General features: G+C 48.2%; 1 protein-coding gene across 7 annotated transcripts in view; it reads right to left on the reverse strand.

Moving 5' to 3' along the window:
• Positions 1–20,971, reverse strand: part of DTNB (dystrobrevin beta) — a 100,585-nt gene that overhangs the window by 65,227 nt on the left and 14,387 nt on the right. For all 7 annotated transcript variants that reach the window (XM_028725310.2, XM_028725315.2, XM_028725314.2 and 4 more), the window contains exons 2-8: positions 20,785–20,852; positions 19,606–19,686; positions 17,193–17,406; positions 15,242–15,327; positions 12,057–12,211; positions 8,931–9,036; positions 6,812–6,978 (exon numbers count right to left, since the gene is read on the reverse strand). In XM_028725310.2, the coding sequence (XP_028581143.2) occupies positions 6,812–6,978; positions 8,931–9,036; positions 12,057–12,211; positions 15,242–15,327; positions 17,193–17,406; positions 19,606–19,686; positions 20,785–20,851 (876 nt within the window). In that variant the 5' untranslated portion in view covers position 20,852. The remainder of the gene's footprint in view (positions 1–6,811; positions 6,979–8,930; positions 9,037–12,056; positions 12,212–15,241; positions 15,328–17,192; positions 17,407–19,605; positions 19,687–20,784; positions 20,853–20,971) is intronic.

The following is a 20,971-nucleotide window of genomic DNA, read 5'->3' on the forward strand; positions in this document are numbered from 1 at the left end:
TGCTTATACTACATTTTTTAAAGAGTGGTTTTGAGAGCATCTTTAAACCTCTTTTGTTGTCCACCGGTTATTTCGCTTTCCATTCTTAAGCTGGGAATAGAGTAGTTGCTTTGGAAAACGACCATCAGGCATCCGAGCAACATGAGCAGTCCAACGAAGTTGATGTTGAAGAATCTTTGCCTGCTATGGTAGGGCATGGGCAGAGTGTGCTTGTGAACCCACAAAAATGTTCTGAAATGTAGGGCGGCAAATGCTCAGTGGGAAAGTGGCCGGGGCAGAGCAAAGCCATTCACAAGAAGTCCCTCTGGTGGCTTGCCCTCCTTCAGGAGACATGGCACCTCTAAGCCCTTCAAGGCAGGAGGAAGGCAAGAACCATGTACTGACTTAAGAGAAAGGGAGAGCGGCAGATGGAACTGGGGGAACCAACAAGGAACCAGGAAAGCGGGCGCCAAAAAAGCACAGGCACTCACTCACCCACCCCTCTCCCAGTCACTGGGACCAACCAGAAGGACGTCTGGGTAACCAACAGCTCAAGCTTCTATACCCAGAGAACCTGGTCAAGAAAATACACACAAGTTATTTTGACGCACTGATTTCTCTTTCCAAAGGCGAAAGTCAAGCGCTCATTTTCCCACATGGATTTCTTAGGTGCCACTGAAGTCGCTAGAAAAAGCTCTTTGGAGATGATGGCAGCACAGCACGTGCCGAGGATCTGGGACAAAGCAACACTTCTTGAGGGCTCCAGTAACATGCTAACCTGCACGGCTGGCGTTATTCTGTGAAAGAATCAGTGCTCCTGCCAGCAAAAGCAGTTTTGGTTTTTTCAAAAAGCAAGGTTTTGAGAGGATAATCTTACTAGCTATGCGTGCTGGATGTTCTTGCCGCTTGTTCAGCTAGGAGGTTTCTGGAGCAGAGCAAGTTGAAGTCAGCTAACGGGACCGTTTCATTTCTTAAGCCTTCTTTTCCTTTCTTTGATGCTCAGTAATTTAAATGTTGCATTTGTCTTCGGTTTTAAGTCTTCGTTATTCTTTGTTTTATTATTATATGATCACGCTCTTATGATTCAGCACTATTAACAGGATAAAGTGTGTCATTTCATGTTCAGGCATTAAGAACTACTGAAAGCTTCAGCGCTAACCATTATGCCAAAACTGCACTTCCCAGCGTATGTCTGCTTTTTGTTTTTTAAAAATAAATAATGGCATGGTGTCCAAAATGTTGCAAATCTTATTTAGATTCTCTCAGTTTTACATTACCTAATATCTTCTAAATTATAGTCTTAAAAGACCACAGGGAACTGCCAGTACGTACTTTCAGCTGGCGAACAAAGACGGGCTTTTCTTTTAGCACATATGAATATAGAATTGCAGAGTTTGAAGGGACCCCAAGAGTCATCTAGTCCAACCCTCTGCAGTGCAGGAACCTACGTTTCAAAAGCAGTTCACCACACTTTAGCATGGTAGAGCTGATGGTGGAGGCAGGAGCTGTTTTTCTTACAAGGTGATTGTTGTGTGTGATTAATAATAATAATAATAATAATAATAATAATAATAATAATAATATATTTATACCCTGCCTACTTGGCTGGGTTTCCCCAGCCACACTGGGCAGCTTCCAACAAAAGATTAAAAATACATTATGGACTTTTAGTGTTGTGGCTCCTGCCCTCTGGAATTCCTTCTCCCTTGAATGCTGGGCAGACACCGCCTGCTGCCTCATCTGAACCTCCTGAAGCTCTTCCTCTCCCAACAAGCCTTTGGAGTCGAGATACTTCCCAGGCTGAATCTTTACCGGGACTGCTGTCAAGAGGCAGCGAACAGGAGTTTGGGGGCAAATGTCACCCATGCTCTGATCCTAACCGGCTCTCTTTCTCCACAACTTCAGTCAGGACAGGCTGAGAACACTCTGTTATGTTTCCTGGGTGCACTGTGGAACAGAGGAGGGCTACTAAACAGCTTGCACCTGCAAAGACAGAGGCCCTGCAGGTGGGGGGGTTCTAGGGGCACTGGCCAGCTGCTTGCTTGTTCTCTAGGCAGCTCTCTCTCTCTGAAACAACAGGCAGGGAGCCCCGGCATGCAGCATGTGGGTTGGGGGGCTCTCTCCCACCACCCAGTCTATTGGCAAGAACTGTTGGGATACTGCCGGGGAGACGGGGGCATCAGGCAGGCCCCCAGCTGGCTCCAGCCACCGGCTGGCAGCCGGACGATCGCCGGTCTCCCTTGGAACAGCAACAGTCGGCGACACGAGCCTCAGATACGTTTAGAGACCCGTGCGCGCTCTATCAGCAGTGTGTGTAAATCTTCTCACAGCAGAAGAGGCGGACAGAGCCATGTGTAAGCAGTATTTTACAGCGTTTTATTCAGCAGCAGGAACAAAGGAAAAAACATGTCTGCTTCCCTTTGTGTCCAGCAAAACAGCAGCAAAGCAACAGCTATATACAAATGGAAGTTCCCAGCAAGCGCTGGAAGTAAACAGGCAGGTGACACACAACAGTCATGCCTGTACCCTTTTAAGGTGGAACGGAACTATATCCTAACAAGAACTGCTGCTTAAGTGTATATGGGTGTACTATTCATATATTAGCTTAGCTTAGCCCACTTCACAGAGCTGTTAACATAGGTAAAATGGAGGGAAAGCAAGACATAAATATATAATGTCATGCATGTAAAGAAATACTTTAAAAATGAAGATCTTTATCCCAGTCTGCGTCTGCACTGGAATTGTTTTTAAGATGTTTTACCATTTGTGTGTTTGTTGCCCTGGGCTGCCTTAGTGGGGAAGGGCAGGATATAAACTGAATAAAAAATAATATGGTTAAAAGGTAAAGGGACCCCTGACCATATGTTCCAGTCGTGACCGACTCTGGGGTTGCGGCGCTCATCTTGCTTTACTGGCCGAGGGAGCCGGCGTACAGCTTCCGGGTCATGTGGCCAGCATGACTAAGCCGCTTCTGGCGAAACAGAGCAGCGCACGGAAACGCCGTTTACCTTCCCGCCGGAGCGGTGCCTATTTCTCTACTTGCACTTTGATGTGCTTCCAAACTGCTAGGTTGGCAGGAGCAGGGACCGAGCAATGGGAGCTCACCCTGTCGCGGGGATTCGAACCGCCGACCTTCTGATCGGCAAGCCCTAGGCTCTGTGGCGCCACCCACGTCCCTTAAAAGGTAAAGGGACCCCTGACCATTCGGTCCAGACCATTTGTTTTTAAGATGTTTTACCATTTGTGTGTTTGCTGCCCTGGGCTGCCTTAGGGAGGAAGGGCAGGATATAAACTGAATAAAAAATAATATGGTTAGCAATACATTATTTAGAGGCAGATGATAATGATTGGGCTGAATTCAACTAAGTCACTTTATGAGCCTAGAGCATATATTATTTTTTTGGGGGGGGGCAGTTGTACGCTATATTCTAAAGCTCATTTAATAAACTCTGGTGAAATAAATAAAGGAGAGGCCCATGACCCATAAAAAGTGCTTTTGCTTGCTTGTCCTCTATGCATGCATTTGTGCTGAGAGCCCCTTGCTCTGCCCTGTCAAAGAAACAGGCTGTAGCCAAGGTTAAAAAATAATCTGTGCAGAGAAGCTGGTGAGAGAATGGAGGAGGTCACTAAACACATCCCCGGCTGCTTTGCTTTCTGCCTTAACAAGTGAAAAATTCCACCCCAAGGTGAAGACGGGATTTCTGGCACGAGAACATGAGCAGACCCTGCCCTCTGCTGGAGAAACTTCACATCTTCCTAAAAAATTTAGGAACACCATTTCCAAGAGTGCAATACAGTGAGGAAAATGCTTTATACTGGCACAGGAGAGAAGTATATGCAGACCGACTCTCAATTAATTTGGAAGAGGTTCTGGATTAGCAAGATGTCCTTTGGCTGAGATGCTTGCCACAGACGTTCCTCCAGAGACCCTTTTCTGCAGGTGCTACCAGATGTCAGTACTGTAATGTCTCATTCTCACATTGCATAATGTTGCAGAATGCCTTTAATTACTTAATTGATGCATTCTGCTGTAAAGGACTGAGTTTACTATCTGCAAACGGGCATTTAATGCTCACACCAGAGTGGGGTGCATCTCTGTGGCTGCACCTCAAGGTTGCAACTTCTGCCCTCCCTAAGGAAACCTGCATGGTGCCAGTTCAGTGTTTCATTCTCACACCCTTGCTGATCGGAAGGTCGGCGGTTCAAATCCCCGCTACGGGGTGAGCTCCCGTTGTTCGGTCCCAGCTTCTGCCAACCTAGGAGTTCGAAAGCACATCAAAGTGCAAGTAGATAAATAGGTACCACTCCGGCGGGAAAGTAAACGGCGTTTCTGTGCACTGCTATGGTTTCACCAGAAGCGGCTTAGTCATGCTGGCCACATGAATGAGAAAAACTCTGCGGACAAATGTTGGCTCCCTCGGCCAGTAAAGCGAGATGAGCGCCGCAACCCCAGAGTCATTTGCGACTGGACTTAACTGTCAGGGGTCCTTAACCTTTTGTTTCCTTAACTGTTGAACATTTTCCAAATATAGCCCTTTTCCGGCTGTGCTTCTCTCTTTAGAAAGCCGAGCTCTCGCAAAACTGTCAGCATCTGTTGTGAAGCATGGTGCCACAAAACTGGGCATGTCTTCTTCAGGTGCTGTCTTAGGTGAACCGAGGAGAGAGATATTGTGGATTTCCATCACACCCACAGAAATTATGATGGCATCTTCCTTTGGGCCGTGCATGATGGAGAGTCTCAATCCAGGTACTGCGCATTAAACCCATTTTATGCTCAGCTAACCGTAACTGATACATACTGGTTTGCATGCAGAGTTGTGTCAGCGGAAAGACACTCATCAAGGGGAATTCCCTGATCTCTTGCCCTCACTGCAGCATCCTTAGTGTGCACGCGTGAGCGTATGCACATGCGCACACATCCAGCCTCTCCCGAGTGCTGAGTCAGGTGCAATACGCTGACTTGATGCAAAACAGAGGGATCTGTTTGTCTGCTTTTTCGTTTTAGCATTTAGCATTTTAGAATTCATTCTTAAGGAATTTCCATTCTTAGGTCACACTCTTGGTGACCCCCTGGACCAGAGCACGCCAGGCCCTCCTGTCTTCCACTGCCTCCCGCAGTTTGGTCAGACTCATGCTGGTAGCTTCGAGAACACTGTCCCACCATCTCGTCCTCTGTCGTCCCCTTCTCCTTCTGCCCTCCATCTTTCCCAACATCAGGGTCTTTTCCAGGGAGTCTTCTCTTCTCATGAGGTGGCCAAAGTCTTGGAGCCTCAGCTTCAGGATCTGTCCTTCCAGTGAGCACTCAGGGCTGATTTCCTTCAGAATGGAGAGGTTGGATCTTCTGGCAGTCCATGGGACTCTCAAGAGTCTCCTCCAGCACCAATAAATACCCATTTCATTTCCAGCCCGTCTCATGCATCTCACAAAGTTCCACTTAATAGACAGTCATGTCAAGTTTTTAAGGTTGAGCTGCAGCCCCCTATCCTTCCAGCACCCAGGAAGTGAGCAAGAGTGGAGGACTTCAGAGAGTCAGAATGACTTTTACTGATCTACAAAGGTCAGAAAATGATCAGGTTGCTAACAAACCCCTGAGGTAAAGGTAAAGGACCCCTGGATGGTTAAGTCCAGTCGCAGACGACTCTGGGGTTGCGGTGCTCATCTCGCTTTCAGGCCAAGGGAGCCGGCGTTTGTCCACAGACAGCTTTCCGGGTCATGTGGCCAGCAGGACTAAACCGCTTCTGGCGCAACAGGACACCGTGACGGAAACCAGAGCACACGGAAATGCCATTTACCTTCCTGCCGCAGCGGTATCTATTTGTCTGTGTGCTTTCGAACTGCTAGGTTGGCAGGAGCTGGGACAGAGCAACGGGAGCTCACCTGTCATGAGGATTTAAACCACCGACCTTCCGATCGGCAAGCTCAAGAGGCTCAGTGGTTTAGACCACAGCACCACCCCGAAGTCCTTGCTCAAGTGGAGAATTGTCTTTGAGAAATAGTAGCCTCTCTCCTGAATCAGCAGACATCATTTTTAATCCCCATAAAAAAACACCTTATTCTAACACTTTCCTGTATCCATTAAAGATTTAGAGAGAGAGATGCCTGTCAATGGCTATGAATCCAGAATAGACTCCTTGAAATTAGGAAAGAATTCCTAGCCCAAAACACTTATTTTCCATTTTAAAAGGCATCAAGTTTCAGAAACAGAGCCTCTGTCTGTGTAGCAAGCAAATATAACCCTGGCAGCAGCAGCAGTGCAGCCCTAGGTCTCTGTTATGGAGCACCAGAAGTGGTTTTGCACCAAAGACCATTCAAGCACATTCTCTCCCCAACCCTGCCTGCTGCGTTTCCTACTTTGCTGTTTCTTCCAAAGCCAAGCCAAACAATCCTGTTCTCAAGATCCCGCCCCCCCCCCCATCTCTCTCTCTCTCTCTCTCTCTCTCTGGGATTCAGGAGCTTACCCTCCCCGACCCAAGAGACACTGCATGACTTGCTGGGCTCCTGCAAGAGGCCCCTGAGTGGCTAATAGGCTCTGTGCTGATATAGAGAACATGGGTGTTCACTGCTGGGCTCCCAGGTCATCTGGACAAATAAAGGCGAGCTTTGATGACAACAGATCGATCTTCAGAGACACAGGCAGGATCAGTGGTGTCAAAAACAGACCACGCAGGTGTCCTTAGAAGAGGACCTGTGGCCATTCCACACTGGTCCCTGCAGGACCGACAGGCTACTGGCCTTCCCATGATGGACTGACCTCTGGCGCTGCACGATAGAGAACCCGCAGCCCCAAACGCGCCCATGGCAGAAAAGCAATGCGCCTGAGCAAGAGGCTTACCCAAGAGGAGTGCTCCTTCATCTGATGCTGGTTGCTGTGAGGGCCGCTTGCGTGGCCGCGCCAAAAGCAGTTTTGACAGAGCTGGTAGTTGTGGCACTGCTGGCATCGGTAGCGGAAACCCATCATGCTCTCACAGCGACAGTAAGAACACTCCACAGGATGGAAGACTGGGAGGGGGAAGAGGAGGAAGAGGAGTCAGAAGCGCCTCCGGAGCAGCAGGAGGCTTCGTCCTGAACGAGGCACACCCCACACGCCCCTCCGCAAAAGGACAAACTCCTAGCATTCCCCACACGTCAAACAGGCGTGCGCTAATTGGGGTGCGTGGCTGCCTGCCAGCCTGGTAAACAGGCACTGGCATCCTTACCCTCGTCTCAGAAACCGAAGAAAATATTAGGATCTGCCCAGGCATGCCTACACTAGGGGGCTGGAGGTACCTCGGCCCCCTCAGTATTGGGTTTAAGGGGCTCAGCGCTGCTCCATGTTGAGGCAGCCCTGCATGCGCCATGCATTCTGTGGCACAGGTCCAGTGTCTGGCTACTCCAGAGTGCTCAGCCTTCTCCATCATGCACACACGCTGTGCACTGGGGCCCCTGAATCTTGGGGGCAGCTTGGCACTTCTGGACCCACCCTATTCTTCCCTTTTTAAATGGTTTTTTAAACTAATTTTTTTATTGTAATTTTACAACATCGTGGGACCTTTGGGTGAAGTCTGGGTAAGAAATGCAACAGCAGCAGCACCTAGATCTTTCCTCCAGGACCTCTCTAGATAGTTCCTGATTTGCTATCTAAAATCCCCTCCTGACACTCCATTGCACCAAGAAATAGATGTCAGGGTGGGGCTGAGCAGAGATGGTAAAGCTATAAACAGGCTGTAACTTGGAAGACAGTTGGGACAGGCGGCAATTTGTGTGGATGTGTGGCAGGTATGAAGAGCCTGCTGGATCAGGCCAGTGTCCAGTACCGGATTTACGCATAAGCTAAACAAGGTCTAGCTTAGGGCCCCACTCTCTTGGGGCCCCAAATTTTTTAAAAGGAAAATATCTTATATTTCCAAAATGTAAGATAAAAAACTAATAAAATAAAACCTACATACAGCAAGAGGGTTTTGTGTTGTGTAGGCTCCTATTTTGTTATGTGCAAATGGCTTTAGATACCTATGAGGTCCATCAATTACCATATAGCATATATTCAACACAAAAAACAGCGACCATTTGTTGTTGGCAAAGGACAGCTGGACATATCAAGGGCCCCATTACCTTCAGTAGCTTAGGGCCTCATCCAACCTAAATCCGGCCCTGCCAGTCCTATCTAGTCCAGTATCCAGTTCTCTCTGTGGCCAACCAGATGCCTAGGGGAAGCCTGAGGCACACCTAGAGGCAGTGTGGTATAGTGGTTAGCGTTGGACTAGGACCTGGGAGACCCGGGTTGTGGAGCAAAGAGGCCTTGGGTCTGGCCCTGCAGGGCTCCTCTTAGGTTCTGATGTGGAGGGGCACCTGATGACCCATATTTGGGGAACCTCAGGAAGTTGAGCTCTCCGGCACAGAAGACACAGGTCTCTACATCCCACATCACCACCTCTCCTGGTCTGCCCCGCGGAGGACCTTAAGGTCCACAAATGACAACACTTTGGAGGTCCCAAGTCACAAGATGGTTAGATTGGTCTCAACCAGGGCCAGGGCCTTTTCAGCACTGGCCCCAACTTGGTGGAACGCTCTGTCCCAAGAGACCAGAGCCCTGCGGGACTTGACATCTTTCCGCAGGGCCTGCAAGACAGAGCTGTTCCGCCTGGCCTTTGGCTTGGACTCAGTCTGACCCTTATGTTTCCCTCCCCTTATGCTTTTGATCTATGGGCTACTTTTAAAATGAGGCTGCATTTTAAATTGCATTTTAACCTGTATTTTAAATAGGTTCCCCCCCTTATGTTTTTACTGTAATTTTACTGGTGTTAGCCGCCCTGAGCCCAGCTCTGGCCAAGGAGGGCTGGGTATAAATAAAAATTATTATTATTATTATTATTACTACTACTACTACTACTATTATCCCACGCTTGCCATAGTGAGCCCCCGGGCTGCAGTGCTCCTCAGCAGAAGCAGAGTCCTGCAAACAGAGATCCACTCACCATTTTCGACGTGGGCAAGTCTGTGCAGGAGAGGTAGCCACACAAGGCACTGGGGCGGCGGGTCAGCCATTAACGTGTCTAAAAACATGTTTAGCATGACCTTTTTCTGTGGAGAGAGGTCAAAGTGAGAGAAAAGCCAACTGCGGTCTGTTTCAGAAAAGAGCAGTGAAGTTTCATCCTCCACAAAAAGGTTATTTGTGCCAAACACACAGCACTGCCAGAATTGAGGCTGTCTTAAAAGCTGATTTCAACTGTGCAGTTAAGCAAATGCTCAAGTCTTCCTCACTATTAAGTATTTTATTTAGAATATTTATCTCCCGACTTTATAGACCCCAGACTCTCTCATAAAACAGCTTATGGAAGATTCTCACAAAACCATTTCCAGAGTGGCAGCTACGTTATTCTGCTGCAGAATGACAGGAAAATGTCCTGTGGTATCTGAAAGACTATGATGCATCTATTGGTCTTCAAGGTCCCACAAGACTTTGCAATCTTTCGCAGAAGAAGAAGAAGAAGAAGAAGAAGAAGAAGAAGAAGAAGAAGAGGAGGAGGAGTTTGGATTTGATATCCCGCCTTTCACTCCCTTTAAGGAGTCTCAAAGCGGCTCACATTCTCCTTTCCCTTCCTCCCCCACAACAAACACTCTGTGAGGTGAGTGGGGCTGAGAGACTTCAAGGAAGTGTGACTAGCCCAAGGTCACCCAGCAGCTGCATGTGGAGGAGCGGAGACGCGAACCCGGTTCCCCAGATTACGAGTCTACCACTCCTAACCACTACACCACACCACAGTCGGGTGTAGCAGCAGGAACAGAAGTAACGCAGGGCTGTAACACAGGCTTCAACCCTGACTCCACTTAAACCATGAGTAAACTAGGGCCACTCTGGGCTCCATTGGAGGAGGTGTGAGATATTAGATCAATTGATAGATTTTCTAAGTAGGCATGCTTAGACTAGCAGCCTTAGCCTGTCAAGCTTCTGCCCCATTTCCAGTGGCACCTTTGGTTGTGAACGGGAGGCCTGCAACATGAAAAGAGCGCAACCCGCAGTGGCGTGTCTGCACACACGTGGGTTGCGATTTGCCGCTTCTGTGCATGACGTCATTTTGTGCTTCTGCACATGCGTGAGCGGCGAAACCCGGAAGTAACCCTTTCTGGTACTTCTGGGTCGCCGCAGGACGTAACCTGAAAAAACGTGTCATGAAGCAAATGTAACATGAGGTACGACTGTATTTTACTGGGGCTGAAATGCAACTAACTTCAGCAGAACCCAGAGGACATCTCTTTGTCTTCAACTGGGCACTTTCCTCTCTGGAGCCTCACAGGGATCCGTATGAGGCTTCCTCAGGCTGCGTCACCCATTCCCACCAGGATCAGTCGGAAGGAACAGGCGGTGCAGTTTGTGGGCTTGAGCGGCTGTGGCAACCTCCTCCTCACGTCTTGGACGTGGACCCCGGGAAGGAAGGAAGGAAGCTGCCTGTGATCCCTTTGCACCACACAACCCACCATCTCCTCCTGAGGGAGAGCCCCCTTCGCATCCTGTGGGACAGTGGGTGGAGTGTCTCTTCTGTGGACAACTCACAGCTCCCCTCTATGGGAAGAGCTTCTTATCAGTTGCAATGGCACATGTCATGTTCTTCCAGGCTCCTGCCTTGGGTTCCCTGTCTCTTCGGAAGCTCCCTCACTCAGCTGCCCTTTCAGGAGTGCTCCCTGCATCTCAGATAAAGAGCAGCATGGAGAGTCTCCAAGTCCTTTCACCTTCTCCTTCCAGAAGTGTTTAGCTTGAAATGGGTGCAGGGTGCAGAATACTGGGACGGCTCCCTCAAGGTCAATGCCCCTTCCAGGTCATCGTCAGATCTCCAGTTAAAAGCCACCGTCTGCCTGGAATCTCCCCCACCCCCCAGCCAAGGTTTACCATTAGCTCCCATTGATCAGGAGAAATAATAATAATAATAATAATAATAATAATAATAATAATAATAATATTTTTTCCCCCGCCCATCTGGCTGGGTTTCCCCAGCCACTCTGGGTGGCTTCCAACAGAACACTAAAATACAATAACCTGTTAAACATTAAAAGCTTCCCTAAACAAGGTTGCCTTCAGATGTCTTCTAAAAGTTTGGTAGTTATTTTTCTCTTTGACATCTGGTGAGAGGGCGTTCCACAGGGCGGGTGCCACCACCGAGAAGGTCCTCTGCCTGGTTCCCTGTAACCTCACTTCTTGCAGTGAGGGAATCGCCAGAAGGCCCTCGGGCTGTATCTCAGTGTCCGGGCAGAACGATGGAGGTGGAGATGCTCCTTCAGGTATACAGGACCGAGGCCGTTTAGGGCTTTCAAGGTCAGCACCAACACTTTGAATTGTCCTCGGAAACGTACTGGGAGCCAGTGTAGGTCTTTCAAGACCGGTGTTATATGGTCTCAGCGGCCGCTCCCAGTCACCAGTCTAGCTGCCGCATTCTGGATTAATTGCAGTTTCCGGGTCACCTTCAAAGGTAGCCCCACATAGAGCGCATTGCAGTAGTCCAATCGATTGATAACCAGAGCATGCACCACTCTGGCGAGACAGCCTGTGGGCAGGGAGGGTCTCATCCTGCATACCAGATGGAGCTGGGAGACAGCCGCCCTGACGCAGAATTGACCTGCACCTCCATGGACAGCTGTGAGTCCAAAATGACCCCCAGGCTGCGCACCTGGTCCTTCAGGGGCACAGTTACCCCATTCAGGACCAGGGAGTCCTCCACACACACCCGCCTCCTGTCCCCCCAAAACAGTACTTCTGTCTTGTCAGGATTCCACCTCAATCTGTTAGCCGCCATCCATCCGAGCGCCTTCTCACAGAGCTGACCTGCTTTGGTTACCCCCAGCTGTAGACCAAATGCATGTACGTAATTTTTATTATTTTCTAAGTGTCTTACACACACACACATGCTTTGTGCTCCATGTTGATTTAATCAGGTAGCTTAAACTGAGTCAGATCCCAGAACCAGGCGGAGTTCCCAGGGGAACTGCAGCTTTATTGCCTCTTCTACTGGACTCCAGCTTGGAGGCTCTGTTGGAAGAAGCAGCAGCAGCATCACAGAAAGCCTTTAGCACAGGATCTCCACCGAACCTTCCCCTTTCAAAAACTTTACCTGCTGGGAGAAACACGTCCGCACAGAGTTTTCCGTGTACCCAAAGGAAGGCCCTTCAAACACAGCTGTGGGAAGTTTCAGAACCTCTCTCAGAAACTGGTCAAACTTGGAAAATATCATCAGGCCATTGGAATCCGACATTTGAGAGAAGATATCTAAAAAACGCAAATCAAATTCGGATTAACTGTAAACGCTGCCCTTGTGGAAAGGACACAACAATTACATCTACTTTTAAATTATTTCGGGGGGGGGGGAGGCAATGTTTGCACCACACGACTTTAAATAGGCTGTCAATGGCTACTGATCATGAACAGCCAGAGACAGGCATGCTTCTGAATACCAGCTGTTGGAAACCATAGAGGGAAAATTGATCTTGTGCTCAGGTCTTGCTTGTGGGTTTTCCACAGGCATCTGGCTGGCCACTGGGAGAAACAGGAGGCTGGACTAGAGGGGCCATTGGTCTGATCCAGCAAACTCTTCTTATATTCTTCGTATACACCTTTCTATCACATCCCCCAAAGCAAGTGACTTTTTGTCTTCTGTGCACTGAGAATTTCCCTCTAAACATAACAGGCCAATTTCTTCTTGGAGGAGGGGATAACACCTTTAGCAAGATTTCTAAACTTCTTTTAAAAAAGGGACTTGCATTCTTAATCCTTTGCTGCACTCTGTCAAGTACTCCTGGAGGAGAGGCAGAAAGGAATTAACCGTGAATCTTATAAGGTTCAAAGCAACCTAACGCAGCAGTGCTTGAGTAGAGAATGGAAGAACTATTTGCCCGTATCTAGAATGAAGTTAAGAGGAAAACAGAACGCCAAACAGTCCTGAAAGCACAGTGCACAAAGCTTTGAGAACAGGAGCTCCACATGTGGAAGGATCAGGGCGGCGATGGTGAAGCATCTTGGCTCTGCTGGTGGTGGAGCGGAGGAGAAAGACAAGCCAACTCCAACACTTCTTCTATGAAGGAGGAGGATGAAGAAAAAAGATCTTCTGCACACTAGCTGCCAAAACGTTCTAGTTTAGACAAGCCTGCCCAGATGTTTAGAAATGCTGGTGTGAATTTTAATCTGCTAAATTCTTATATGTTCTAAGGACAGTGGTACCTTGGTTTATGAACTTAATCCATTCCGGAAGTCTGTTCTTAAACCAAAGCGTTCTTAAACCAAGGCACACTTTCCCATAGAAAGTAACGCAAAATGGATTAATCTGTTCCGGACTTTTAAAAACGACCCCTAAATCAGCAATTTAACATGAATTTTACTATCTAACAAGACCATTGATCCATAAAATGAAAGCAATAATCAATGTACTGTACTATAAAATAAATAAAACAGTGTTCATAATCCAAAAAGTTAGTTAACTAGGCTGTTCGTAACCCGAGGTACCACTGCATTGTAATTTTTTCCTTATTTTATGGCTTTGTAATTTTGTAAACCCCTTTGGGGTTTTTGACACTCAAGTGGTGTATACATTTCATGAAATTAATAAGCAGCAGGCCGGGAACCTGTAGGTTCTACAATCAGAAGGACTGTAAGTGAGCGAGGAAAGTTGTTCAGGGCAAAGAGAAGCCAGGATGTCTGCTAGTTAAGCAGACAAATTGTGGATGACATAGTGGAAATAGAACATCAAGAGCACACCCAGCCAGAGCCGAAAACAAGGCTCCTTTTGACCAATACTTCAGATGGACAGCCCGTGGCCACCGCCTGATCCTGGCAGCCTTGTTCCCTGGCCGCCTCTGATCTCAAGGAGCACCGAAACAGAAGCTCCAGTCTGGAGGGGCAGCGTGAGCTCACAGGGTGCCAGAAAAGCCCAAAGAGGGGTTCAAGGAGAGGCACCCAGCCTGTCAGGCAGCATGAGGAAGAAGATCTTGAGTGCTGCTGAAGGGCAGCTGAGTCAGCAGTTATCTAATGTGAGATTATTTTCAATGCTAGGAGAAGAGGAGAGGGAAGATCAGCCTGATTTTGAACCCCAGGCATCAAAACGTTTCAGGCTGACCCTGTCTGGGAATTTTATTCTTGGAGAGAAAATTAGCACCACAGTATTGCTGGACGCGGCTGGCGCTGTGGGTTAAACCACAGAGCCTAGGACTTGCCGATAGAAGATCAGCGGTTCGAACCCCCGCGACGGGGTGAGCTCCCGTTGCTCTGTCCCAGCTCCTGCCAACCTAGCAGTCTGAAAGCACGTCAAAGTGCAAGTAGATAAAGAGGTCCTGCTCTGGCAGGAAGGTAAATGGCGTTTCCGTGCGCTGCTCTGGTTTGCCAGAAGCGGCTTAGTCATGCTGGCCACATGACCCGGATGCTGTACACCGGCTCCCTCGGCCAATAAAGCGAGATGAGCGCCGCAACCCCAGAGTTGGCCGCAACTGGACCTAATGGTCAGGGGCCCCTTTACACCTTTACCTATTGCATTGTATTTTAATTTTATTTTAAAGTGGGGTGGGGGGAACAGAAAGCCCAGGATAAAAAATGATGCCTGCAGTGCCTACTGGAACTCCTAGTCCACAGCCAGGAAGAAGTTATTTATACACACCCAAGGACAGAAAGGTGTTAGGAACCAAGTCAAGTCCTGCTCTCCAGCAGGTGTGCCGCAAACTGAACAGGCAGAGTCAGTTATTTGCAAAAGGACACTCAGGGATTGGCAGGAGAAAACAGAGCCAGGTCCCCAGGCGAAGGAGGCTTAGGAGGGCGTCAAATGGAAGACGGCGACGAGAGAAACTCTGGTGGGCTGGAACTGGGAAAAGTGAAGGGTTGCGGCGGCCAAGGCAGCGGAAGAGAGGCCTGCCCAGAGCGGGAGAACAGCTGACTCCCATTCACCAGGGAAACCCCCAAAAGTGTTCCCAGTCAGCACCAGGCCTTCCTGAAGGCAGATCCAGCAGGCAAGACCAAGGAGAGAAATGGCAGGCACTCTCCCCTGCCCCACATTGCTGCTCTCAGCTGAGCCTCAAGTCTTCAGAGAAAAGTTTTTCTCATTCTCACATAACTCCAGTGATACTTGTGCTCAAGGGTCTGATCCAGCAATTTGATTCAGTAGACTCTTCCTGCACTCTTGTTACTGAACAGGTAAGCAGAAGAAGACAAAACAAAGGATAGCTTCTACAGCTGATGGGGGGGCATTTTTTTAATTTTAAGGACAGGATAATGCAGTATCCTTCCACCTATCCCGAATTATCTCCTTAAAATACTCACATCTCAACTTGTCCAGAATCTTCCCACCGCACATGGTTGCCAACATGGCTTTTATGGAAAACACCGTCAACTTTCCGTGGCCCTCACTGTAAAAAAACAAACTGCAGTTTAATCAATCAATCAATCAATCAATCAATCATTTTATTTTTATGCTGCCTTTCCAAAGCTAAAACCATGCTCAGGGCAGCTTGCAACCCAGACGCTGCACGTTGTGGCAGGAGCAAGTCTATGATCCATTCATGCACAGACACAACTTATTCAGAAGAACAACACAAAAGCAACATTCAGGAAGTGTCCAAGAAGGAAAATTGCCCCACATTTTCCTGGCTGGTCATGGGGTGGAACATCTTATGCAGTGTGTGTGTGTGTGTGTGTGTGTGTGTGTGTGTGTGAGAGAGAGAGAGAGAGAGAGAGAGAGAAGGCTTCCATTAGCTGCGCCCAACAGAACTTATCAGAATAATGAGATGTGCTGAGATGTTTTTTCCTGCATCCATGCTGTCAAACGTGATTCTATTGCCATAAAGGAAAGGGGCATGCTTTTTAAACACTCCTAGCAGAATGAAGATGCACAAAGGTTCTCAGCCGATTATCTTAAGAGAATGGCAGCATGCTTTCCACCTGAGCAAGACAAGAGGCCTTCTGATAAGAGACGCCTCTTCTGCACTGACTGGGCTACTTTGTACACACAGGAAGGCTATAAAGGAAAAAGGACTCCCAAGGATGCTATCAGCCCCCAAGTCTCAAAATATTAAGTAAACAGATCTCGTGATACGTTATTGTACTTCCATCACGACACAACTTGTCCTCCTCTGGTCTACAAAGTCTTCTGCCTCCCAACTGCAACCACTGAGGAGGAAGAGGAGCAGTTTCTACCTGAGAGGGCAGCTGCAGAAAGACAGAGAGCTCCCAGCCAAAACACCAGCAGAGTCTTCCCTGCCAGTAAAACCAGGTTTTCCATCTCTCTTGCCCAAGAGCGCACACTGTTCCAACACGCACAGCAGAAAAACGTCAACAGCTGCCAGCCAGGTGAAATGAAGCAAAGCCTATCTTGAGGAGTTTTTGGCTCTCCTGCTCTTGGTTGGGATTAGAGGCTTACACATTGCTCCACAACGGCCTAAAATTGGAGATATGGAGGTTGATTATTGGAAATTCATAAGTGAAACTGCTGCTTCACCTTCATGTTCAGCCCCAAGGAAAGAGGCCAAAGGGACTAGGAAGGGGTAGGGCTGGTACCCACAACTGGGTACAACATGCTCTACCCTGCAGTAGCACAGAACGTGTAACTTGGGTGTGCAACTCCATGGGGAAACGTTAGCCTGAGCCAGCCTTTTGCAACAACCGCTGCAGCAATTTCCACGCCCCCAGCAGCTTGTGTAAAGGCACCTTTGGAGAGAGGTTGCAAGGAAGGCTCCTTTTAGCCTCATGGAATTGGACTGCGCCATTTTAAAAATGTAGTTTTTGAATCCACACATTCAGGTGAAAAACCCCCCATCACCCTCTATAACCTTTCAACTGGTCAGATTTCTTGGCGTGCAGAATCCAAAACTGAGCAACAGGGTTTGAAGTGTGTGTGTGTGTGTGTGTGCGCTGCAGAGTGACTTGAGTGTGAAAATGGCACTGGCCTTTTTCAGCTGCAGGGTCACGTCCTAGGCTCATGCTCACTTTGCAGCAGGAACATTCGCTCTGTTTTTAATTGCTGACAGAGCAGATGACTACAGCACATGAGCTCACAAATCTTTTTGATCTGCAGCCTGAAGGAACACCGAGACACCACAGGGGGATAAACCACCTTGCTCAAAGAAGGGCTCTGAGGATGAAATACGGGTGTGATTCTCTGTCGAGGGCCAACGCCTGCTCTAGGCCAGGGGTGCCCAAGGCCTCAGGCTCTGCCCCAGCCCACACAGTGGCTGCCGGGAAGCAACGCAGCCTGATGGAGAGCGAAGCCCCTGACCTGTCATATGCTGCTATCATGAAGTTGAGGAGAAGGCTGATGGATTGCTCCACGCTGATCTGGTGAGTAGAAGGAAGGCGTTTGTTCAGCTGGTAGTAGATGGAGGAAATGATGGTTTCTAATCGAGACACATTGATCTCCGTGTTGTGATCCAATGTGTTAAGGCCATTATCTCGGAAGGCTTCAATCATATTCCAGATATCCACAAGGTGAACTGGAAGGGAAAGGGGAAAGACAAGTTTTACTCCTAACTAATGCAAGTTCGGTTGCGTTTTTATGAAGCATCCCTACCGTAAAACACAGTGACGTTTCCAGGTATTTCCTTCTACAGGCACAGCTCATGGGGGTGGCTGGCTGGACGGCTATCCTATCTGTTGGGGATTCCTTAGTTGCAGTTTGTGCATTGCAGGGGGTTGGACTAGATGACCCCTTGGGTCCCTTCAGCTCTTGTGATTCTTTGTGCATTCTGCTAACTCTTCAGCCAACAGAGTCAAGCTGCTCTCTGCCAGCTTTCTCCAGGGGTTCCGCCAGAGCTGTCAAATTACAGCTGAGGCTCCATGGTTATCTGGGCATTTCTCTTCACAGTCTTAACTTGGCGTTGCAAGACTGAAATCCAGTTTACATGGCCAATCTTTGTGGCTGGCTGTCCAGGGTTGGGTGTAGACTTGCGCTTGCCTTATCAGTACACAAGGAAGAGGGGAAAGCCTGGCTAAGGAAAAAGTGGTGTGGGGAGAAACTGCACCCCCTCCCCACCCCCAGCCAGCCTCCAACAACCAGCCTCCTTGGCCCCAGCACTGAGGCAGCATGAGCGTGGCCACGTGCAGAAGTATATTTTGGCAGACTGAGGATGCATTGCATCAACTTTGGGGGCTGCATTTTGGCTAGGAAACAGGACAGAAATACGATCAGGTGAGTGGCACCCCTCCCCTCTTGGTCACACTAAACAAGGCCAGACGCTGCAAATACAGCATCTTGTCTGGATTCAACAACTGGGCGTTGCTGCCTGCCTGCCTCCCCCAAACGCAGTTCCCTTGCTTGGTAAACCTAAATCTAAGCCACAATTGTTTGTTTTCCCATTACCAGATGTCCCCATAGTGCTGTTTCCACAGATACAACAGCCCCTGGTGGCGAAACACAAAGAGGAGCCCCTTGAGAACAGCCAGGCTTTCCTTATTCTAACAGGGGAGGGTGGAGAGGGCGGGGGGCTGTTAGTCCACTGAACTCTGCTTGCAAGCAAGCAAGCAAGCGACTGCCCCCTTGCATGGAGTGTGGGGGGGGGGAGAGATGGAGGATGGGCCGACCACCCAAGGGTGGGGTGTGGATGGCAGGAAAAAACCACAACACTTCTCTCTTAGGCGTGACACTCTCTAATGATCCATATGGAAGAGGGCAGGGTAGGGTCTTTCAGCTCCACTGGATCAGGGCCCCAACCCTTTACTTTCTACCCCAAATACGGCCATGCCCCATGATGATCTTGCCATGGCCCTTGCATTCTCTAGGACACGATTCCCTGCTTCTTTTTTATCGCTTAGGTGACTTCCAGATGACATGTTGATTGAGCACTCATCCTGATTTGGTTACACGGCATCCTCTGTCTATTGAGCGAGTCGTTCTGATTTGTGTCGAGCGATTGTTATTCTGCACTTTCTGGGAGGAGCAGGGGTTTGTTGCTCAGGCAGCCCAAACCCACTTGAATTGTGTAACCTGAATTTCCCAGGATGCCACTCCATCTCTCCCACAAAATACTGGCTGTCTGGAAGTGGCCTCCTCATTCTTCTCTCTGCCACGTGACCCTGCCCAACAGACTCTTCCTGTGACATTTCCAAACTAGCAAGAACGTGCTCAGTGCCAGAGAGTCCAATTACACACCCAGAGAGAGAGCTTCCTCCCAGCAGGCTGTTTCCTCCTCTCAACATCATTTCTAAGTCACACGGCCTTCTCCATGCCTCTTCAACACACCCCTCTCTTGCACATTGCCCTGTGGTTTATGCACAGCTGCAACACTTTCCTCCCGTCTGAACACTGCCCTTCACTTGGTCATTCAAGTTTTCTGTGTGTGATCTTCAAGCATGTACTTCAAAGCACCAGATTGTCCCCTGGCCAGAAGAAAGCGCATCATGGGATCTTCCAAATAAAAGCTAGTCTTTGTGTGCCTCGTGTGAATCAACAGGAGCACATCAGCACATGACAACAAGGACATTGTGCAAAGGAGGTGGAGGCACAGAAAGCTTTTCCCAGCTTGGCATTGCCACTTTTAATTTTGTCTATCTTTCCCCAAACAATGCAAGGTTTGGGTTGATTTGTTCTTATTGTGAGCTGAGTCGGTGCAATACAGAGGAGCTTGTGCGAAGATAAATCTTGACATGTGCGCTTATCTAAGATGTTTCTACAGAGGGTGGAACTTTTCACTTACGATTACATCTTTTTTGCACAAATCTCAGTTTGCAGGCAGTCCGATACGTTGACAATCTGATGACGTCGAAGTTCTGGGCCCCTGTGAATTAGAAGCAAGAGAGTTCTTGTCTTATAGTGGGAAGAGGCCTTGGATCACATCCCGGCAGAGAATTCATTTCCCAACTGCACTTTTGGCCTAGTTTTCAAGACAGCTGGTAATTCTGTGTCAGAACTATTAATTTCCTTCACTTCCTTTCTGAATCATTTCCTATGAAATAACTTAAAATAGCACAACAGTGAAAACATCAATAAAGCACATATAATACTACGTCATGCCCTATGCCAATCACCCACCCGCAGCCCCAATATTCCTCCAATCAGTGGATGACCATTTGTGGCGTTTTTGTTGGACCTCAAAAAGGTCTTGCCCAGGTGTGCATTCTGGAGTTCTTACCTGCTAAACATTATAACAATTCATACACTTTAAAACAAACATTTTCACAGGAACATTTAACTAACCTGTTTCTGTGATTGCCTTTAGGATGTTGATTAAACAATATTTTTGTTCTCCTAGTAATGCTTTAAAAATAATCTATCAGTATTTGAGCAATAAAGGAATCCTGTCCTTTAAGGCCCCACGACATGTTGGCAAACAGCCTCAGAGCCTTGCCTCTCTCTCTCTTTTCTCATTTTTGCAGCTACCCTTGGCAAATGCCAGCAGCCTCCCCCTAGATGGCATTTCCCCAAATATCTCAAGGAAAATGGTCAGGGACGGAAACTGAGGATCAAGCATGGAACAGGGAGCTGGATCCCCCAAAGCTGAGAGCTAACGTAGACCCTCGTCCCCAGAATTCAACCAATGCTTCATTAGGGTGTCATGGGATGTGAGATGAGGTAACCACTAGATGTTATTTGAAGACTGAAACGTGTAAACGTATAAGCTTCACAAACACCCCCGGTCTTTGAAATGTGACACCCCAAAACTCTCAAGTAGAACCAATTTAGTTAAAAATTATTATTATTAAAACAAAAAAACCATGTTATTAAATATTTGTTTTACAATTTCAAATAAACATTTTACAAACTTTAAAATATCCAGCGACTTCTCTTCTCTTTCCATGGTTCATTTTAACATGCTTTCAAAAGACTGCACAACGTTATTTTGTGAAGTTGTCAGCTACAGCAGAGTTCCACTTACTCATTTCCATAAACAGCTGCCTCTTCTCCGCCATCGTTCTCCTCCTCTTCCCGCTCTCCTCAATCATCCTAAAGACACAAAGTGAGAGGTTCAGCCCCATTGGCTTCTCTAGCTAAGCCAGCCTGCAGGGGGTTCATGAAGTTTCCATATTAATCTGATCTAGAAAGTCACACAGGAAACAGAGAAC

This window comes from Podarcis muralis, chromosome 3, assembly GCF_964188315.1.
Source record: "Podarcis muralis chromosome 3, rPodMur119.hap1.1, whole genome shotgun sequence".
NCBI lineage: Eukaryota > Metazoa > Chordata > Lepidosauria > Squamata > Lacertidae > Podarcis > Podarcis muralis.